The following is a 21,742-nucleotide window of genomic DNA, read 5'->3' as shown; positions in this document are numbered from 1 at the left end:
TGCTGGTCCTGCCTTCTATGAGGTAACTTCCTGCTTCTGCACAGGCAAGACCACAGAGGGAAAGCCCAACAGCGTGTCGACAGGTTGCTGTGTCAACAATGAAGATTAAAGGCAACTTTTTTTTTACAGGGGAGCAGGAATGGATGACGGAAACACTGAACTTGACAGGACGGGGCAGAAAAGCGAGATGTGCTGGTCCTTAGAGTGGGGGAGAGGGAGCTGGAGATTGCTGAATCTGGCAGGAAGAAAAACACAGGAGGGGAGAGAATGAGCAAGAGATCAGACTGGAGAAGGGAAGAGACAGGATAAGGGTTTGAAAAAGAGGAGGAGGAGAGATGCTGGTCTCATGGATGAAAAGAGGGAGTTATGCCAGACCACAAGGTGGATAACATAAAATATGGAGTAGAATTGTCATAAACAGACTGGTGACAATAAACTATTGTAAAAATGTCCTTTTACTCATCCATTGGTTCAAATGACTTTATTCATCCAATAATTTAATGACTCGACATGTACATGTTTCGGCCAAACAGGCCTGCTTAAGGAGTCTACAAATATATAATATATATATATATATATATATATATATATATATATATATACACATACATACACATATATAAATAGGTTAAAAACATGAAAATGCATCAGATTACAATTCAAAACACATGAATAAGCATAAAATCATATTGACATAACCATAGCAACTAAGGAATAAGAAAGACTAAATAACCCATAAAAACAAAATATTAATAAATGCATAAAACCAAAACCAACATTATAATAAAATATATATCTCATATACATACAGGAAAAACATTGTAAATAAATATATCTCACATACATAAATCAATACTTTGACAACTAAAGCAATTATAAGATGAAATTATAAAACCATACCAACAAAAGTTTATATATATATATATATATATATATATATAACAAGCTATTTTACTGTATATATAAATAAATAAAAACCTTGGACAATTAATGACATCGTAAAAGATTTATATATGATGTTGGACAAATTATGTTTACTGTATATGGGATATAAGTGAAAACTTGTAACACCTAATCATGCATATGGGATATAGATAAGGAAAAATTATGTTCTTACCTGTTAATTTTCTTTCCCTTAGACACAGCAGATGAATCCAGAGACCAATGGGATAGCCCACATCTACCAGCAGGCGGAGATAGAGAAACTGATTAACAGGTGGTCCTAATGGCTGGCACTCCTCCTGTTTATCCAGTATAGCTCCTTGCCCAAGCATCCGTAACTATCAATAGGCATAGCATGTAAAAAACTTCTTTCCCATAACAAATCTCAAAATGCAATAATACAGAAAACAACCTGCCATAATAACAAACTGCGAAAGTTGCAAAAGAAAAAACCGAGAGACAATATCCAGAAAGGATGGGGCTCTGGATTCATCTGCTGCGTCTAAGGGAAAGAAAATTAACAGGTAAGAACATAATTTTTCCTTCTCTAGCAACAGCAGCAGATGAATCCAGAGACCAATGGGATGTAGCAAAGCAATCCTCAATCTGGGTGGGAAGCAAATGCTGCCTCCGCAACAACCGAAGCACAAAACGCCCCTACCACATCCAAGCAGAAATGCGGAGAGAAAGCACTCTCGGAAGACCAATTAGCCGCGAGACAAATCTCCTCCAAGGAAAAAACCTCTGGGCCGAGCCCAAGAAGTAGCCATTGCTCCGGCGGAATGGTCATGAAGTTCTTTCGCCAACCGCTTCCCTGCCAGCAAGCAAGCATAAAGAATTTCCTCCTGGACCCATCGAGCGATGGAGGCTTCGGACGCCGCCATACATTTGAGGCATCCCTTGAAGAATACAAAAAGGAGATATAAACAACTAAAAGTCGTTAGAAACCGAGCTCGCGGAGAACGCTACGTACGTACCAAAAAATGCAGTGAATAAAAGCACTGCTCCCAAGTTCTCCTCCCAGGAAGAAGGAAGGAAAAGCGAGCGTGACATAAAAGAAAGGATGACACCCCCCTAGAAAGAAATAATGGTACCATCCAAACTGATACCCCATATTTCGGAAATCAGAAATAGGAATCCCCGCTGAACAAGGCCTGCAACATAGAAAACTGCAGAGCTGAAGCCATGGCCACAAGAAACCCCATGTTCAACGGCACAGCCCTTTAGAGTCCCAAAAGACAAGGATGAAATGAAGCCTTCGGTAAACTGAGAAGAAGTACGTGAAGATTGTACTCCAAACCGGGCTTTCTAAGAGGTGCATGAATATACCGCACTCTGTTTAGGAACTGAACTACATTAAGCTGAGAAGTAAGCGAAGAGCAATATACCTAGTCCTTGTAACAAGCCAAGAATGGCACTAAAAGCTGAAGGGAATTGAACGCTAAGCCCTCGGCAATACACTTGTGCCAAAAAGGAACTCTGGAGTGGTTCAAACGTTAAGAAGCACCCAAGAAAGGAAAAACCTTCAAAAGGAAGCAGAAGCCACAGGAGAAGACGTCTGTAGCACCTGGATAAGAGAAGAAACAACCTGCTTCGTATAACCCTTACACGTCAGCCAAGACTTTTCAAAAAGCTAGGTCGCAATACTAAAGTAGTACAAATATCCATGTTGATCGGACCCTAGGCGAGCAAAGCCGTAGATACCAGGAAACTTCTTAGTCCGGCTGTCCGCATAGTAAGGATGGCGCCGCCAATCTAGAGATTCTACAAATACTGTGCCCGGAAAGCGAGCTCGAGACTGCAAATCCAAGCCATCAGCAGCAGCGGAAAACACTGAAAAAGAGAAGGCAGAGATGAGAAAGGAGCCACGCAGCAACCCCCTCTAACTCCCACTCCCTGGGCCCGCCGAAGAAGCTAGGAAGCTTAGAATTGAGAGACGAGGCCATGAGGTCTAGGTCCAGGAGATCTCATGTCCATAAAAAGAGCTAGAATGCCTGAGCCACAAATCTCAATATCCAGGACGCAGAAGATTACACTATTACTAACATGCACACTTTCCAGAGCATACATAGCGCTGTACACTGTAACATACAAGAAATGGACCATGCTCAGATTCCACGGAGAGAAAGTCTATCCAAACTCTTATCCTGATCCATAAAAGGATCTGCCAACAGAAGATGAAGATGAGAGTCCACCCATTGAAGCAGAACAACTTCACCTGCCAACTGAGTACAACACCTACTGCCCAAGCTGTAGAGAAATACCCCCATCCTAATACTGACCAAAAGGACCCTCAGCGGCATTCCGGAAGAATGATCTGAAGCTCCAGAAAGGTAGCCTCACCCTGCTCAAGAGTAGAAGAATGAACAAGTACTGAGTCGCCTCTGAAGACCAGACTCCTGGAGCTGAGGATGGAAGCCACCGAGCCCCCCAACCCGACAGCCCGGGATGGTCAGTGGTCATGAGCTAGTCCAGCAAAGACTGAGGCATGCCTTGAAAAGAGAAATCACGCTGAGCCACCAAATCATACAGAGCGATGCAGGAGGAGCATACCAAATAATTGGAGCCCTGAGATACCGGGAACCACTGGAACAAAAGCGACTGCTGTAGCGTAAGAAGGGAAAAGCAAGCCGAAGTTCCCAGTGGAGTCAGCAATATGGATCCTAGAAACTGTATAGAATCCCATACTCTTGGTCATGGTAAGCGAAGAAGAATGCCAATCTGAGACCGAGACCCCACGCCCAAGTCTCCGGAAAGAAACATGTCTCTCCTATATGAATAAAAACATCACCCCGATATACCTATAAATAGTACAGGAGAAAAGAGCGCTGCAAATTCGAAGATGCACGTGTAAAGAACTGTGGAAAAGATGCCACCCTTTTTGTGTCAGTCAAATGGCCCGACTGGAAGTCGTCCGAATCAAGCAGGCAGTCAAGAAGAAATTAGGTGAATCACCTGGTAGCGCCAAAACGGTACCCCTACCCACATTTGCTAAAATGTCCTTGAAGCCTTGGGTAGGTGAAATGGCATGTGCCAAAACCGAAAGAGCTGCTCAAGGAGAGGCAAGCAAATCTAGTGCCGATTCGGAGTCCATAGGGACAATGTAAATATTCTCCCAGTTTTTCTGTAGAAATGTGTAACCCTAAGAAACTAATTCAGCAGAATGGGATCCAACCTGCCCAATGCCCCCGTCTTGGGCACCATGTAGTAAGTGGAACCACGTCCCTTAGTTCCCGAAGAACTACAAAAACTGCCCTGAGGACCAGGAACACTGAAAACGGAAACACAAAACATAGAGACTCCAAGAACGAACCGGAAACCTGAGGAGGATGCAAAGTTGCAATCATCCCGAAAAATCTTCACAGCCCCCTGACCTGACATTATAGCGTCTTCTCCCTCATGAGAAAGCCGGAAGAGACATTGGAAGAAGTCTCCTCAGAATGAAGTGCAGAAGGTCAGGAAACGGCAGGATGAGACCTGTAGGATCTGCAAGAAGATTTTCCTAGGAAAATCAAGTTTCACCATGTAAAGAGGAATATACTGGAACCATGAAAACAGTACTAACACCATGGAACATGAGCGAAATACGTATGTCCTCTATAGTGAATACGTACTAGACTTAAACAAGACGCTGCATCCACCGCCCCGTGGAAAACAACAGCATCCTAACAGGGATCAGACAAAGCTCACATCACTAATGAGAGCTTCAGGGATGAGGCTAACCGCCACATAGCGCGTGATCCTCCGCGGGTAGGATAGAATAGGTAACTGGCTCCTGGTTAAAGGGAGCTATATAGCCCTTCCTGTCTGGTCGGGGGGGCCCGTATAGCCTGTGCCATGAGAAAATGGCGACAGGAGAAACCAGCGTGATAAGCATGGAAATCCGAAGTCCAGGCCCCTTCAGAAAGGAGAACGATGCGGCCTTCCAAGAAGTAGGCTCAGGGAAAAAATCTGACTTCCCCCACCCAGGTCCCCCAAAGGGTACCCCGGCCACAAGCAGCTGCACCGCACACGCTGCCAGCTCGTTGGGCCGTCTAATAAAAGGGATTAGAAGCAGTCGGAAACCGGGAGAAACTGCCAATCCGAAAATAGAGGAAGCCAGTCCTGCCATACGAATAGGAGAAGATCCAACCGGCCACCCGGCATCTCCCCTAGACCCATCTGCAACTCATCCAGATAACCAGAGAAGAAAACACCCAAGCAGGCAAAGTCTCCTAGATAGACAGGCTTCAAGAGAGACAAAAAGAAACCCGCATAACGTACCGTTTAACCTTCAAGCGCGTACTGTCCGCTGCTACGATGCGCGGTGTGCTAACCCGGTGCAGAAGGCCACCACACTGGGCTGGCAACCACCAAGGTCAATTAACTCTGCAACCCCCTGACATAGCTAACGAGCTGGGCGCATACCACCAGCACGCACCTGAAACAGCAGGCAAAGTGCAAAGAAACACTCCCCGAGCACACAAACCGCACCACGTGGAGTGTTTTCACTTTACTGTGGGTTTCTTTTTTTTTTTTTTTTTAAGCAGAAAAAGTGTACCACATCTACGTCCAACAATTCAGATATCTCGGCCCGCTGAAAATGAGAGCCGAGGGAAATAATGCGGCTCTGCCGACAGAGAAGCAGAACTGCCCGCCAAAAACAACTGCCTCGTGAAAAGCCGCAGCACCGACAGTGAAGGAGGTCAGCCCACAGAAAAGCAGAGCCTCAGGAAACGCTGCGGCTTGCCGACAGTGAAGGGGCACTGCCGACAGCACAAGAGCACCGTCTCGCTGAAAAATACCGCCCCGGGAACTCAACGACTCTGCCGATCGCGCATACCGGCTTCACGCGGGAAAATGGTGGCAACCAACAGTTTGCCAATGACCAAACCGGAGCCCTCCAAAGAAAAACACACACATGCACCCCCGAATGACTAAACTTCAGGTCTGCCCAACTGAAACCCCAGAGTCCAGAACACAAAATAACAGCGGCTGTACTCACGCGACGCCGAGCCCACATTGCATACAGCAACCTCCAAAAGATCCACAAGGTGAATGAAAGTGACGGTGGATGCCTGTCGTTCATCACAAACAGGGCAGAAACCCCTTGCACAGAGCCGGGAGATGCTGGGAAACACCGGCTGCTCAGCACTAGCAGGGCAAAAAAGTAGCTGCAGGGAGTCCCTTTTTTTTTTTTTGTAAGGGAAAGAAGAAAAAATAGGGACTAAGGCAGACCCTCTATCATCAGAGGGAAGGTGAGGTAGGGACAAGGGAGGGCCCAAGTGTAACCTCTAAAGCCGGCACTGATCAGCCAGACACCCCTCTCTCACTGAAGAGAAGATCTCAACAGGAGAAATAAATCAGCCAGCTCACTGAAGAGAAAGCCTCAACAGGAGAAAATAAAGGCCTAGTCACAGCCAGATTCCAGGAGCTAGTTGAATAGCGACTATCACCTGCTGGGAGATAGAGAATACTGGATAAACAGGAGGAATGCCAGCCAATAGGACCACCTGTTAATCAGTTTCTCTATCTCCGCCTGCTGGTAGATGTGGGCTATCCCATTGGTCTCTAGATTCATCTGCTGCTGTTGTTAGGGAAAAACCTTTAAACAACTAATGATGTGGTGGAAAGAAGATAAAATTTAAATGTACATCATGCAAGGTGGGTTAGGGAAGAGATGCTTGATGTGTGGTGTGGGAGAAAGGAAAGAGAGAGGAGAGACACAGGGCACAGACAAGCGATACTGGGCATGGAGAGTAAGAACAGAGACACAGCAATGGTGGAAAACGGGTGGGATAGGAACACTAAGGGGCATCGTTGATCATGAAGGGGGGGGAAGGATAGGGACACAGAAGACAATGCTAAATATAAGGGTAGACAGGGACACTAAAAAAGCAGAAAAGAGCAGATGCTGAACAGGGGGGGGAGAGATAAAAACAGGGACAATAAGGAGGGATGCTGAAGAGGAGAGAGACAGAAGATGGATGGCAGACATGGAGAGAAGAAATGTAAAATAGACAGGAGACCCTAGAAAGGAAGGAAAAACAAAAAAAGCAGGAGACACATACTGAACACATCAAATAGAAAAATAAAATGCTCAGACTACAAAGGTAGTCAAAAATATTATATCAACTGAACCATGTCAACTTTGGGAAATGTTATAACATCCAACGCTGCCTCACTCCATAGCAAATTTGTACAATATATCTCAATTTTTCACAATTTCTTTATGAATATATCACTTAAAGCATTTCATAACCAGACCTCTGCGGCTACACTCGAACAGCATATTTCATGTGAAGTTTTTTGTAGCAAGCCTCCTCAGTCAGCAATCATTTTAAGTGTTTGCTTTACGCATTTAATATGTGTAAATTCTGTGCAACATTAATGCAATTAATAACATCTTAATCAGGAACTCAATGGGACTCGAACATGAATTCATGTTTTGCGAATAAGCTTGATCGCCGGGTTCGTAGTCGGGCCCGCGGGAAGTGAAGGGGGGCGGGGCGGCAAGGACTCTGTTCAAATAAAGCCCTGAAGCAGCGGTTAACAACTTTTGAACTGCGAAACACAGGCCACGTTGGGACAAACAGAAGTGGCTTAACTATTAGGAGTGCTGTGTGTATAGAGATTGGAGGCCGAAAATTTTGAAATACAGCAGATAAGTACTGTTAATGAGCAAGGAGAATATAAGAGATGCTGATGGACAGGGGGGAGGTAAAACAAAGGGAGAAGGGCTGCTGCTGGATAAGGGGAGCAGTGAAGGGGTGGTGGTGGACACAGGGGAGGTAAAAAGAAGGGAGAATGGACAGGGGGAACACGCAAGGGGTGGTGGTGGTGGTGGACAGCCAAAAGAAAGAAAGAAAGGCAGAAATACAGAAAGCGGCTAAGGAGACAGAGAGAGAAAGAAATAGACAGACACACTCATATATTCTAGCACCTGTTAATGTAACGGGCTATAAAGCTAGTAAAGTCATAAAAAGCAACATATGAATCACAATTAATCTATATTTATATTGAAGTTATACAAAGATGAACACAGAACATTTAGAAGTGAGTAGTTTTTCGAGCTCTGCAATTATATTATATTTTATGAATCGGCCCCCAGACAAAACAGGGAGGATGAGAGTGTTGTCCACAGAGACAGAGAATGGGAAAAATGGGGAGGTGGGTTTAGGCAGGAAGATAAGCAGCTCTGTTTTAGCTATATTCAGTTTTAAATGGCAGTGAGACATCTAGGCGGCAAGGTCAGACAGACAGGCTGAGACTCTGGACTGGGTTTCAGTAGAGATATCTGGTGCGGAGAGGTAGACATTAGAGAATGACATGGGGAAAAAATTTGTCCCTGTCACCGCCCCGTCCCCGGCCGACTATCCTCTGCACCGCCCCGTCACCGCCATTCCCTTCACCGCCCCGTCACCGTCACCGCCATCCCTTTCACCGCCCCGTCACCGCCACTGCCATCCCATTCACCGCCCCGTCACCGTCACCGCAGCATGCATAAAAGCCTCAAACAGGTATGATTTTATATACTTATCTTTATTAACGTATAAAGGAAACATTCTTTACAACTTAGTTAACTATACAAAAACAAAACACAACCTGTACTTTTAATTGTCCTTATTTTTTAACCCTTGGATGAACAACAAATCATCTGCACAAGTGGGTTAAAATGCAAACTGCTACCATGAAATCTGATTTTTAAGGGCATGCATTCGTGCAATTGTGCCACAGCAAATGGACTTTGGTGCATTTGCCAAGGAAGAATTGCTACTGTGGCTTTGTAAAAGGGGCCCTTACTGAGTGAAGTCCATAGTCACCTAGACCAGTGTTTCTCTCAACCAAGTTTCCCAGGCCAATCTCCACCCCTGACCCCCATCCCCATCATAATAGTAAATAGTACTAATTGTAATGCAATTTCTTCCATTCATTTTTCATGTACACTACTGTATATAATATTAATTCATTATGGTAACCACAAAATTAAAAGAAACACAAAGCACACTGTATGCAGAGAAAATATTAATTAATATTTGTTTCATTTTTCAAAGAGGTCAAGACAGATGACTAAAATATGCAATGTCACTTCAGAAACAACTATAGAAAAATAGACAAATATAATGCAAAATATAGATAACTGATATAAATTCTCAAAACTGACACATTTTGATCACTAAATTGAAAATAGTCATTTTTCATACAATTTTTCTATCACTAATCTTCCCCCACCCCATATATATTCCGCAGGTTTTCAAAGAGGTCAAGGCAGATGATTTTATGCAATGTCACCTCAGGAACAACTATATAAAAATAGACAAATATACCCCTTCCCCTTTTATTAAATCGCAATAGCGGTTTTTAGCGCTGACTGCCCTGCACTGCTTTCGATGCTCATAGGCTCCCTCTGCTAAAAACCGCTATTGCGATTTAGTAAAAGGGGGCCATAGTGCAAAATATAGACAGCAGATATAAATTCTCAAAACAGACACATTTTGATCAGTAAACTGAAAATAAAATCATTTCTCCCACAAGTGGACATGCTTAGTTACGTCAGCTCTATGGCTGCTTTAACTGTAAGGCGCCTGAATCTAAGGCTATATGCTACCATTCTGTAAAGGAACCTCTGGGAGCCCATTCACTGCTATAGAATAGGCATTCCCTGTACTGTCTCAGGGTGCCTACGAGGAAGAACCCACTTGGAGAATTGCCCCTTATTTTTTTAAGGATTATAAAAACAGAAGCAATAATGTGAAAAACAAAACCCAGCCTTAAAATAGGCTGAATTAATTTGTGAACCATTATTTAAAGGATACTCAGAAAAAATATTGTTTTCCCTTAACTTAAATGAAATAAACATATTCCTATCCATCATTTGACTATAGCTAAGGGCAAAAGAACCTCGTAGAGCTGCAGTGAAATAGAAAAGTGATTTCGTTTTACTGTAATTTCTGCATTAAGTGGATTTGCATACCCCAAGCTCCTTAAATCCTGATGCACTTCTAGCTTTTCCTGTATCAGACTTTGCAAGATTAATAAATGGAGCATTCTTCTGCCTGCCAGTTAAAGGATGAAAAACAAATGCCTATAAAGTTCAAATCACAGCTTGACTAAACTTGAACTTTCTTGATTTCATTCTTCCTGGCTGACCACTTTATCTTCCACAATAGGCACCAAGGTTGCTTGGATCAGAGCTTTAAAAGAGCAAGCAGAATCGGGTCCGATGTCCATGCGTTTGGTTTTCTCAAATGGTATACCACTACACTTTCTGCTTTTACTTGCTTCGGGCCTTCCTCGTTGCTGGGACCTGCCTACTTTCTGTTTCCGCGAAGGCAGGACCCGGAAGCGAGAAAGGCCCGAAGCAAGTAAAAGCAGCAAGTTGTAAGCTTCCCTCCGGGGCTCTATTGTGTGCGTGCTGGCTTCCCTTCTCTTCCCTCCGAAACCAGAAGTAGCGTCCCGGGGGAGGGGGGAGGGGGAGAAAGAGAAGGGAAGCCAGCACGCACACGATAGAGCCCCGGAGGGAAGCTTACAACTTGCTGCTTTTACTTGCTTTGGGCCTTCTTCGCTGCCGGGTCCTGCCTTCGCGGAAACAGAAAGTAGGCAGGTCCCGGCAACGAGGAAGGCCCAAAGCAAGTAAAAGCATGCTGGCAAAAAAAAAAAAAAAGGCAGGCGTCAAACAAAATTTTCGGCAGCGAGTCAGCCCGGGAAGGAGCATCGGCGGCAGCAGCAGGATTAGCTGGGCGGTCATCTAAATCAGCCGGGGAGAACACTTACTTGTACCTGACGAAGTTTTCAGGCTTTCAGCTCCTCCCAGTGAAATGAGTGAATCCAATTGAGCAAAAAGAACTGACCAATGAAGAGCCTGTATATTAGGGGGCGGAGTCAATGCGGCAACGTGCAAGTCGGGTAGAGAGTTGGAGGAGACAGACCACATGGCGGAGACAAACATGGCCGCTGGAAAAAATCTGACACCCGGTCCCGAACCAAAGACACACGGTGAAGACAAAGTAAATAGCGGTACATAGAAGGGGGTACATTTGCCTTCGGGGACAAATCTTTTCACCGTTTTTGCGGGCGGTGAAAACTTTTGTCCCCGTGTCTGCGGCGATTTGGCTATGGAGTCTCCATAACCCGCAGCCAAACCACAGCCACGCCGCGGCTCCCTGCGGGGATCGCTCCCCGTGTCATTCTCTAGTAGACATATAAGAAGCTCAAATTTGTTCCCCCCCCCCCCCCGAATGAGAGGATGCAAATTCAAAATTCATCACCAACATCTTCTCTTATCAAGCAGTATTATGGGGCAACGATCTGAAACAACTACTTAAGCTTGCCAATACATATAGGGAACTTAGGAGACAACTGAAAACATATCTGTTACTAAAGTACATAGGAAACTGATTCGCACAATCTCTCTCTCAATACCAGATCTCTAGAACTGCTAAACAATAGATATTAACTATGTCAATTCTATTCAATTTGTAACATTTTTTTATAATCATTGTAAACCGCATAGAACTTCACGGTCCTGCGGTATATAAACCGTTGTTATTATTATTATTATCTGGGAGACGTCAGCATATAGGTGATACTGGAAGCCATGGGAGGAGATCAATGTTCCAAGTGAGTAAGTGTAGATTGAGAAAAAGAGTGGTCCCAGGACAGAGCCTTGAGGTACACCAATTGATAGTGGAATGGCTGTGAAGGAGGAACCACCATTGCATAAACTGAAGGTGCGATGAGAGAGATAGAAAGAAAACCAGAGAGCAGACCCCTGAAATCTCAGTGAGGACAGTGTATCAAGGAGTAGGCAGTGATCAACAGTATCAACGGAGGCAGATAGATCAAGAAAGATAAGGATGGCCTTTCCTGGCCTTTAGATCTGGCCAGGAAAGGCTATTGGAAACTTTAGTAAGGGCAGTTTCCATGGAGTGCAGCAGACGAAAGCCTGACTGAAGCAGAACAAGAATAGTATGGGAGGAGAGGAAGTCCAGGTAAAGGCGGTGAAGAGGACGTTGGATAAGAAGGGGAGGAGAGAGATGGGGCAACAGTTGGAGGGGCATGTGGGGTCCAGTGAGGGTTTTTTGAGGAGGAGTGTGACAGTGGCATGTTTGAAGGCATCAGGGATAGCTGCAGTGGAGAGAGGGGATGACCGAATGAGAGGGAGAAAGTGTTGGATCTTCAGAGCAGAGAAGAGGGTAGAGGATAAGAGGAAGGAAGAAGCAAAGGGTTTAAAGAGTAAATGGTATGGTGTTAAGGGGTTGAGTTGCTTGGGGAGAGATTGGGGATGGTTAATAGCAAGAGGGGGAGTAAGGGAGTCATAACAGTGAAAGGGGAACCAGGATGAAACCTGGTGGTGGACTAGTCTAGAGAGCACAGGGTCACATGCGAAGGTAGTATGTCAGTGCTGTAAAGAGGCAGTGAGGTTGAGATGAGGGATTAAAAAACTGCACTGAAAGGATCAGTCTTAATTGTGCAGTCCCTTTTAAATCACCTTCTCATGTGATTCTAGGAAGCAGAGGGGAAGCCATTCAGTGCAGGTAGGTAAAGCAATGGGTTACTCAATTTGGGACAGCAGGGGTGCCTCCCTGAAGAGAACACTTTTTAAAACCTTGTCATGTGATTCTAGGAAGCAGAGGAGAGTAAGTGTGAAAGAGGAATATGACAAAAATGTATTCAACCACCTGAAATTATAACTTAAAAATGAATGAAAATTAAAGTCATATTTAATAAAAAGAAATATAGCATCCAAAACAAAAACATACCCCCTCTTTTACGAACGCATAGCGTGGTTTTTAGCACTGCCAGTAACTGGCAGTAACTGTTGGAGCAGTTACCATTGGAGCATAGCCCCAGATACGTTAGATAGATTGTGAGCCCACTGGGACAGATAGGGAAAATGCTTGAGTACCTGATTGTAAAACCGCTTAGATAACCTTGATAGGCGGTATATAAAATCCTAATAAACTTGAAACTTGAAACCGCCACTTTAGCGCCACTGCCGGCGCTAAAACCCAAGCTATGCGTTCGTAAAAGAGGGGGATAGTAAGATATCTGATTTAAAGTTTTAACGGATAAACACCCCCATTGCAAAAAAGGTATTTATTGGATAAACTCTTCTCTTAGCACTTTCTCAACCCTCTACTGCAGTGGTTCCCAACCCTGTCCTGGAGGACCACCAGCCAGTCAGGTTTTCGGGATAGCCTTAGGGCTCCTTTGACAAAGGTGCGCTAGCATTTTTAGCACATGCACAAGATTTGCGCGCGTTATAGCGCGTGCTAGCTGAAAAATTACCGCCTGCTTAAAAGGAGGAGGTAGCGGCTAGCGCACCTTTGTAAAAGGAGCTCTTAATGAATATGCATAAGAGAGATCTGCATATGATGGAAGTGGCATGCATGCAAATCTGTCCCATGCATATTCATTAGGGCTATCCTGAAAATCTGACTGGCTGGTGGTCCTCTAGGACAGGGTTGGGAACCACTGCTCTACTGGCTTGTATTGTATCCTCCATTCAGTTTTTGTGCCCTTTCTGCACCGACGACTTCTAAATGACACATTTAGATATTTGATTCCACTGGAAATGGCAACCAGAAATAGTGACGGTGGCATGAAAACACAAAAAAATACTGCAGTGGGGGTTGAATCCTCAAAGAAACCCTAATTAACATCTAAATTTCCTCTTTATAAGCACCTTCGAATAGAAGCCCTACATCTAATTCAATACTAAATTTAGGATATACTAACCCATGAAATTTGCTAAAGTGTCTTTTTGGTACATGCATGCTAAAGTTGTGAAGTGTGTCGGAGAATGTTGTCTAGACAAGTGGCATAGCTTGGATTTGGTAAAATGACTTGGGCAAGTTTCTGGATGAAAAGATGCATAAGCAGTTACCAGCTAGATATACTTTTAAGAGTGATCACCAAGGAATGGTTCTCCCAGGAACTTTCCATTCTTAAAGAGATGATGCTGGATGTGAAGAACCACTGGTCTAAGGAAGCACAGATCTATGTTCTGAAGCTACACAACTTTGAAGGGTGAGGAATCTCTGACAAGACAAGCAAATGTGAAATAAATTAGAACCAACCATATGCTTACCTCGAGTCTGGATACGAAAGTTTATTTTGCTTTCCGATGGATGTGTAATGCTGTAGCCACAGAACTCTACCTCAGGGCTAAACAAGTCCATAAAAAAGAACATTCAAATTAAGGGCTACAAAAGATATGCTCAGCATTATTTTTATTAATTTATTTATTAAAGGATACAAAACTCTTTATTATGCCTGACTCCAAATGAAATGTAAATACCTGGTGGATTTGATACAAATTGAACTGAAAATTTGCTACAGCTAAAATAAACCCATCTATGCTACCTCTTGAAAGCGCCCCTCCCCCCCCCCACAGCAGCAACCAGTGTTATGCTCACTTTAATGCTTTGAAAAAGAAATATAGGAGAGGTCTCTCACCCAGATCCTGCATATTCTTTCCATGTGTTCTTTATCGGCTTTTAACCTTCAGTGCAGCAGCTGACTGGCCCTGGAATTTGCTCAGTCCGAACATGGTTAGATCAGATAAGAAGGCTCTTCACAAACATCTTTGTGTAGCTCTGCTTATTTCCCCCTACATTGCTCTGGTACTTATAGATAGCACCACTGCCAAATACAATGCTCAGTTCCAGTGAGTTTGCAAGAGCATCCACTAACACTGGGGCTAAAACAAGAACCCATTCCTCCCATCATGCAGTTCTAAAATAAACTGGCTTGCATGGTCCATAAGGCTATATAGAGATTGAACTCTAGTGGGTTAATTTTTTATATTAATGCAGTAGAATCTCGGAAGTGACATGGCAGAGGAAGCTGGCCAGAAGCTGCCTGTTTACTGGCACTTCCTCTGCTCGTTGGCTGCTGCTACATCATCAGGCGAGTGAGGGAGGGAGGGGGGTTGTCAGGACCGGCTGTGCTGCTTTGGTAACGGAGGGAAGAAGTCATCAGGATCAGCTCTACTGCTTTGGGAACGGGGGTGGGGAGGGAGATTTGTGGCTGCTGCTGATGCCTCTGGGGTTGAAGAGATGGAAGGAGGGGAGGTTATTGGGTCAGTAGCACCATTTTGGATGTTGTCTTAGGAGCGCAGGAGACTTTTTTGGCCGACAATTTTTTTGCCGGTTTGTTGAGAGTGCCGGTTAATTGAATGCCGGTTAGCTGAGATTCTAGTGTAGTTTGAGATCCTTTAAAATTCAAGATTGTTCCAGTGATCTAAAATCTTGTTAAAATGTTTATTTTATTTTTATTTTTCCTCTAACTCTACTTTTCACTTCTCTATTACCCTCCAGGTACTTTAGTTAGATTGTGAGCCTTCGGGACAGTAAGGGAATTTTTCAAGTACCTTTCCTATTTCTAATCTTAATGTATATTTTCTGTAAACCGCTTAGAACCTAACGGATGTAGCGGTATATAAGAAATAAATTACATTACATTACATCTAAATTAAATTTTCCTTCTCCTCTGTATATTTGCCATAAACAATTACATGATTCGACTTTTGAATATCAAGGCCCCAAAGTTTGGAATAGTTTACCATTAAGTTTGTGTCAACTTTGAGTCATATTACCATTTCAGGAAAATGTTGAAGGCATCTTTTTTCTCATTAATTATTTTTGTATAGTTGTTAAAACTTGTCGAACCTAATTTGAGGGTATTTATATTGTAAACTCTATTGTAATCTTGTTGAAATTTTGTGAGGTATGATAAATTGAACTGTAAAAAGACTGTTGTAGTATACACCTGCATTCAGAGAAGCAGCAATTTAAAAAAAGGACTGTACACTGAATTGCAGGTTTGTTCTGACTTCTTAGTTATCTTTTAAGACTATTGAAGAGCTGCAAATTCTCAAAAGGTCTAAATATTAAAAAAAGTTCCCAATGTATGCAAAAATTGCTACACATAATGTACACTTGATTTTCTTTGAAAAGCACATACACTGAGCTTGAGAGTTGCACGGAGACAGAAATTTCACCCTGCATGTGCTCTGACGTTGGGGGAAGACTTCTGGTTGGCTAAGTGTGCGTGCTGCAGGCAGGAAAAGAAGACGAGCCTCTGAGCTCGAGCTGCCTCCAACCCCTACTGTTATCTGGACGTGAACGTGGGAGGCAAATGCGAGACACAGAAGGGGGTCAAACATGGAAGGCAAAAGCGGCACACAGAAGCAGCGAGGAAGTGTGTTTTTGGATACAGAAGGCATGAACTTGGGAGAGCGGATGGAAGAAGGGAGGGAAAGAGATGCTGAGGTGGGGGAGGGAATAGAAAGGGAGAATTTGGTGTGGGTGTGTCAGTGAGAGGGAAAGAGAGATGGTCATGTACACGGGGAATGGAAGAAAGGAGAATTTTTGGTTATAGGGAGGAAGTGAGGTATGTGAGAAATGTTGTGGTAGAAAGGGAACAGTCCTACAGACTGAAAGGGATGCAAGAGGGAGGAATGTTGGACATAGTGGTGAAGGGAATGGAGGGAGAGATATGGCATGGTGCTGAAGAGGGGTGAAAGAAGGAGAAATGTTGGGAATGGGGCTGGTGGGCAGGGTGCAAGATGCTGCACATGGTCCGTGGGATGAGAGAGGGATAAATGCTGGACCATGGTAGGAGGAAACAATGGACAGCAACAGAGGAATTTACAGAAGATGGGAAAGTGGAAAAAAGAAACCAAGACCATCTTGATGGAAAAATAAGTCTCCAGACAACAAAGGTAAAAACTGGAATTTATTGACTAAAATATGTTAGGTTTCAGAAATGTATATAGCAGATGTCTTTGTATTGTGTTCAAAAGAAAATGAAATGAATTTTTGGTTTTATTTCTACAGTGTTGAAGTACTTCCTGACCCTTGCTGTGGCTGGTGGGGATCCCCAAGCACAGCAGTCACTGGCAGCATCCATGAGCCACTGAGGAGCCAGCATCTGTGACTCAAGGATGCTACTGCTGCCTACCAAACTCGGCAAAAGGGACCCCTGGCCAACTGCAGAGGAAGTCCTCAGCTGACAGCTTGGGGGTCCTCATCAGCTGAGTATTTATATTTTATGTTTATAAAAATATAAATAGAAACCAGTTTACAAAGTATGTAGTCTTCCCAATTAATATTTCCAAATTAATAAAGTGTCTTTGCTTATTTGTAAATGGGTCTCTACCAGAGCCTTTAATTCAGTAGCATAATTAAATGAAATAACTACTTCTGAAGTTTATAGGGACGGGTTTGACTCCTAGCAGGGAACGGGTTTGACTCCTAGCAGGGGACGGGTTTGATTCTACTGAGGATGGGCAGGGACTGGTTTAATTTCTGTCCCTGCGCAACTCTCTACTGTGTGCCCAGAGCTGAAAGGGGCATATCTGGAGGAGTGGTCAGGGCAGTATTAGGGCGGGATATGGGCTGACTTAGACGTCCTGCAGGGATAAGGAAATGTTTTACTAGACATCCTGGACAAAACTTAGACATTGTGAGTTAGACTAGTGGTCCCCAACCTTGTCCTGAAGGACCACCAGGCCAATCGGGTTTTCATGCTAGTCCTAATGAATATGCATGGAGCAGATTTGCATGCCTGTCACTTCCTTTATATGCAAATCTCTCTCATGCATGTTCATTAGGGCTAGCCTGAAAACCCGATTGGCCTGGTGGTACTCCAGGACAGGGTTGGGAACCACTGAGTTAGACGATGTGAAACAGGTATAAGTGTCAAAAAGGTATCAAAAGTGACCAGATAACCACTACAGGGACAAAGTAAAGACCCTCACACACTCCCCCAGAGTTCACTGACCCCCCTCACACGCCCATCTCAATAAAAGAGTACATACCTGTCTCCAGAACATCAGCACCTGTTATAGGAAAGCTTAGTAAAGCTGCACACAGGTGTCTTAAATAGCCTGCGGGGTGGGCTAGTGAACCATAAAGAGGAGTAGCAAGTCCCATAAGCCAATCTAACCACTACATTCATGGTGGAAAATGTGAGTCCACCAAAACCCTACTCTACTGCCACATAGGTGCCACCTGCAGCCATAAGTGCTACTGGGGATGTGTAGACATCTGGGTATAGTGGGTTTTCAGGGGGCTCACCATAACCTATAATGGAGTTCTGGTGAGATGTTTATGTGGCACACTTCCCCCTCTTTGACTAAGGTGCACTAATCGATTAGATCGCGCTAAACTCTAACGTGTCCATAGACTAACATGCATGCATTAGCGTTTAACGCGCGCTAATCGGTTAGCGCACCTTAGAAAAAAAGTGCCTTTATGTGAAGTTTACAGCAGTGCTCTCTAAGGTAGCCCCCTGCTCTGTTGCCATGTTTGACTAGCCAGTCCATTACAGCAGTGATTCCCAACCCTGTCCTGGAGGAACACCAGGCCAATTGGGTTTTCAGGCTAGCCCTAATGAATATGCATGAAGCAAATTTGCATGCCTATCACTTCCATCATATGCAAATCTCTCTCATGCATATTCATTAGGGCTAGCCTGAAAACCCGATTGGCCTGGTGTTCCTCCAGGACAGGGTTGGGAACCACTGCATTACAGGACTGTCCCCTCCCAGATCCAAATGGTCTTGTTCTGGGCGTTTGGGACAAAATTTTAGTTGAAAATGTGGTATAAAGATAAATGTCCTACCAGTCTGGGCGACCAGATAACCTGGACATCCAGATAGATGATTTTTGAAAAAACAAATAAATTTAGACATATTTTTCGAAAATGAGGCATTTTCCCACTGCTGACTTTGGACATCTAAAGCCATACATCCAAATCGGACTTAGACATAATGTGGATATTTTCCATATCATATGCAAATGATATAATTAATTTTGCATATATCTACCCTTTCTAAGATGTAATTCTAGTCTGCCCCCTCAATGTAAGGTTTGCTTGTTACTGTGCATTCTAAGTTCACTGTGTCTAAGTACCGTGCCTTTGCCATGGATGAAGCAATCTCTAAGGTAAAGAAAGAACATACTTTTTCATGATCATGTAGCGGAGAGCGTTTCCCAGGGTATGGTCTTCATCAAGTAGCACGAATGTGACACACGTCTCATCCGTTCCATTAGCCTGGACCTGCAATTAACAGAAGGGAAGAGGATTCCAGTCACAACCATTTCCCACTGTTGGAAGATAGAGGCAGAATAAGTGGAATAGATAGTTTTCATCTGGCTCCAACCCTCTCTATTTTAGCACACATTATTTGTGGGGTATAACAGCTTCTGAAGCAGGAAGATTTTAGTATACAATAATGTACACTTAAAAATACAAAACAAAAAGACAACAAGAGTATAAACACAGAGGAGCAAATTCTATAAACGGTGTTCCGATATTAGGCAGCCTACTGCTGCCTAAGAGCTAATCGGGACGCACGTTTTTGAAAAAAAGAAAACCCCTCCCAAAGCAGGCTGCATACATTATAGGCGCCTTCGGGAACGTAATGAGGTGTGTAGGGTCGCCTAACCTTGCCTAAGGCTAGGCAAGGGTGTGGTTTCGCTCGGAAGTGGCCTTTGGCAAGCTTAGGCAGCACTAGGCCAGTAGAAGGCATCTGAAATGTAGGCCAGCAAAATGCTAGCCTACATTTCAGGCACCTTCAAGTAAATGCAGCCGCTGAACTGATCAGCAAGGGACCTAAGGGATCTGGCCAATCGGAATCTTAGGCCACTCATAGCATATCCCATAATGCACTGGGAGGGAGGCCTAAGATTCCAGTTGGCCCAGGGGCCTTAGGTGCCTGGGCCAAACAGGCCCTTAGGCCCCTCCCCGGTGCATCCCACAATGCACTGGAAAGGGGCAAGCCTGCTATTTAGATGAAGGCGGGCTTGCAGGCCAGATGGTGGAAGCATCCGGCTGGCCAGCCAACTACTAAAGGTAGGGTGGGGTTCGGGTGGGCGGGGGAGTTGGTCTGGCTGGGCTAGGCAGGGGGGGGTTCTGACTGGGCTGGGGGGATTCTGGCTGGGGGGTCGGCAGCTTGCCTTTGTGGGGGGGTCCCTCCTGGGCATGGTCATTACGGGGTGGTGGTGGGGTGTCTGGCAGGAGGGACTGGACATTCCTCCTGCTGTAGTCATTACAGAGGGGTGGCCCGCCAGGGGATTTGTCAGCAGGGTGGTGGCAGGAGGAATTGGGTACTCCTTCTGCCGCGGACATTCGGGAGTGGGGGGACCGGCTTCGGGTGTCCTGGCAGGAGGGATTGGGTAACCCTCCTGCTGGTAGTCTTCGCACGGAGAAAAAGGACCACTAAACTGCAATGCGAGTTTCTAACTGGCACCTGTATTATGAGCAGCGGTTAGAGTGGTGGTTAGGCGGCTTAGGGAGATCCTGTACATGCACCTATACTGAATCTGGGCCAGAGTGCTTTAATTTTAATACACTTTCATGGAAAGAACAGACGCGTGAAAGTCTGTCCAATACAAGAGGTGCACTAGAAGGAAAATGTCCCTTAATTGATCTTTAGCACTGATTTTTAACTTCAGCACTAAAAGTGAATTAAAGTTTTGTACTCAAGTCAGTTCACTGGAAATTAGAACAGCCATACACAAACCTGAATTTCCTGAACCAGAACATTAGCTTGGGACCTCTGAACCAAAGACTGAAGTGTGTCATGGTACAATTAGTGCATTTGTTCAAACATTACTGGTTAAATATGAAATTGTTTTTTTTTTTTTTTTTTGGGGGGTGGGGTTTGGGGGAGGGAGATCAGTGTATAACTACTCCCTCCCTAAAACTTGTAATGTAGCTCACTGACACCTATATAACTAAAAATTGTACCTCATAAACTCCATAAACCTTTCCTCAGTGCTTCCCCGTCAACCATTTGGAGATTGACACTGCTGCTCAGTGCAGGTTACATCCTATCTCCCCATTTGCAGCCTTCATTTACAGTTATCGCTAAATGATAATGAAGTCTTCTATTAGCTAATCTTATAAATGTGGACAAGTCAGAAAGAGCTAACCCTATTTCTGCTCTATCTTCCTTTAAATGTTTCCTTCCTCAGCCATAGATCATTGCTCTTCGGTTTTCAGCTGAGGTGGAGTACTCACATTGGTTTTATAAAGCACCGGAAACATAATGCAAATGTAGGCTCCAGGGCCTTGTTTTTGAAAGAATTTCACCATTGATTTTTTTGTTATTGATGGGGAATATACTTTAGAAAACCAGGGCTCCTTCGGAGCAATTTCCCTTCCTGTTGGTGGGTTTGTGGACACTTACTTCATCAGCTGAGTCCAATACAGGAGAGACTCGGGATACATTCTCTTCTCTGTCTCCCTCTGGATGCCTGACAAGTGCATAAGTGCTAATGGTTCAGTACCAATCCTGTAAGGTGCTTGGATCACCTCCAAAGCCAAAAGAGCGCCTCATTAATCTCCGAGCAATCAGCACATCTCAGGGTTTCTGACCTCCCTGGAGCTAAGTTTAGCAGTCAACAAATCAGATATGGAGTCTGCCTTGCAGTACAGGAAAGTCTCTGACGTCTTTCAACTCTCTTAAGAGACATTTCAAGGTTCAGCAGTGAACTGATCTTAAATATAGTCAGGATTTTTATTACGTATCTTATTTGGCATGGAAACCAAGAACCACTCCAAATGCTTACAAAGCAAAGAGTTTCCATTTTTTACCCTTCGCTTTATGTAATAAGGTAATTGCCAATCAACTCCACTGTTACCTAGCATGGTGTCAGACTCCTTGAGCTGCTTCCTGCTACTTCTCATGCTAAGCTGGTGGAGATGGTGCTACATTTAAAGCCTATACAAAATAAATATGATCTTCATACCACACGTTAGACTCAGTTCTATAAATGGCACCCAAATAATTAATGCTAAGCGC

The 21,742-nt window shown here is 44.2% G+C and overlaps 1 protein-coding gene across 2 annotated transcripts in view; it reads right to left on the bottom strand.

The window, feature by feature from the left end:
• Positions 1 to 21,742, bottom strand: part of LOC117361578 (DNA-directed RNA polymerases I and III subunit RPAC2-like) — a 40,414-nt gene that overhangs the window by 4,228 nt on the left and 14,444 nt on the right. For both annotated transcript variants that reach the window (XM_033947112.1, XM_033947111.1), the window contains exons 2-3: positions 18,896 to 18,993; positions 14,015 to 14,091 (exon numbers count right to left, since the gene is read on the bottom strand). In XM_033947112.1, coding sequence (XP_033803003.1) covers positions 14,015 to 14,091; positions 18,896 to 18,993 — 175 coding nt within the window. The remainder of the gene's footprint in view (positions 1 to 14,014; positions 14,092 to 18,895; positions 18,994 to 21,742) is intronic.

Source organism: Geotrypetes seraphini, chromosome 5, assembly GCF_902459505.1.
Source record: "Geotrypetes seraphini chromosome 5, aGeoSer1.1, whole genome shotgun sequence".
NCBI lineage: Eukaryota > Metazoa > Chordata > Amphibia > Gymnophiona > Dermophiidae > Geotrypetes > Geotrypetes seraphini.
The sequence above is the reverse complement of the archived record's forward strand: the minus strand, read 5'-3'. Positions and strand labels throughout refer to the sequence as shown.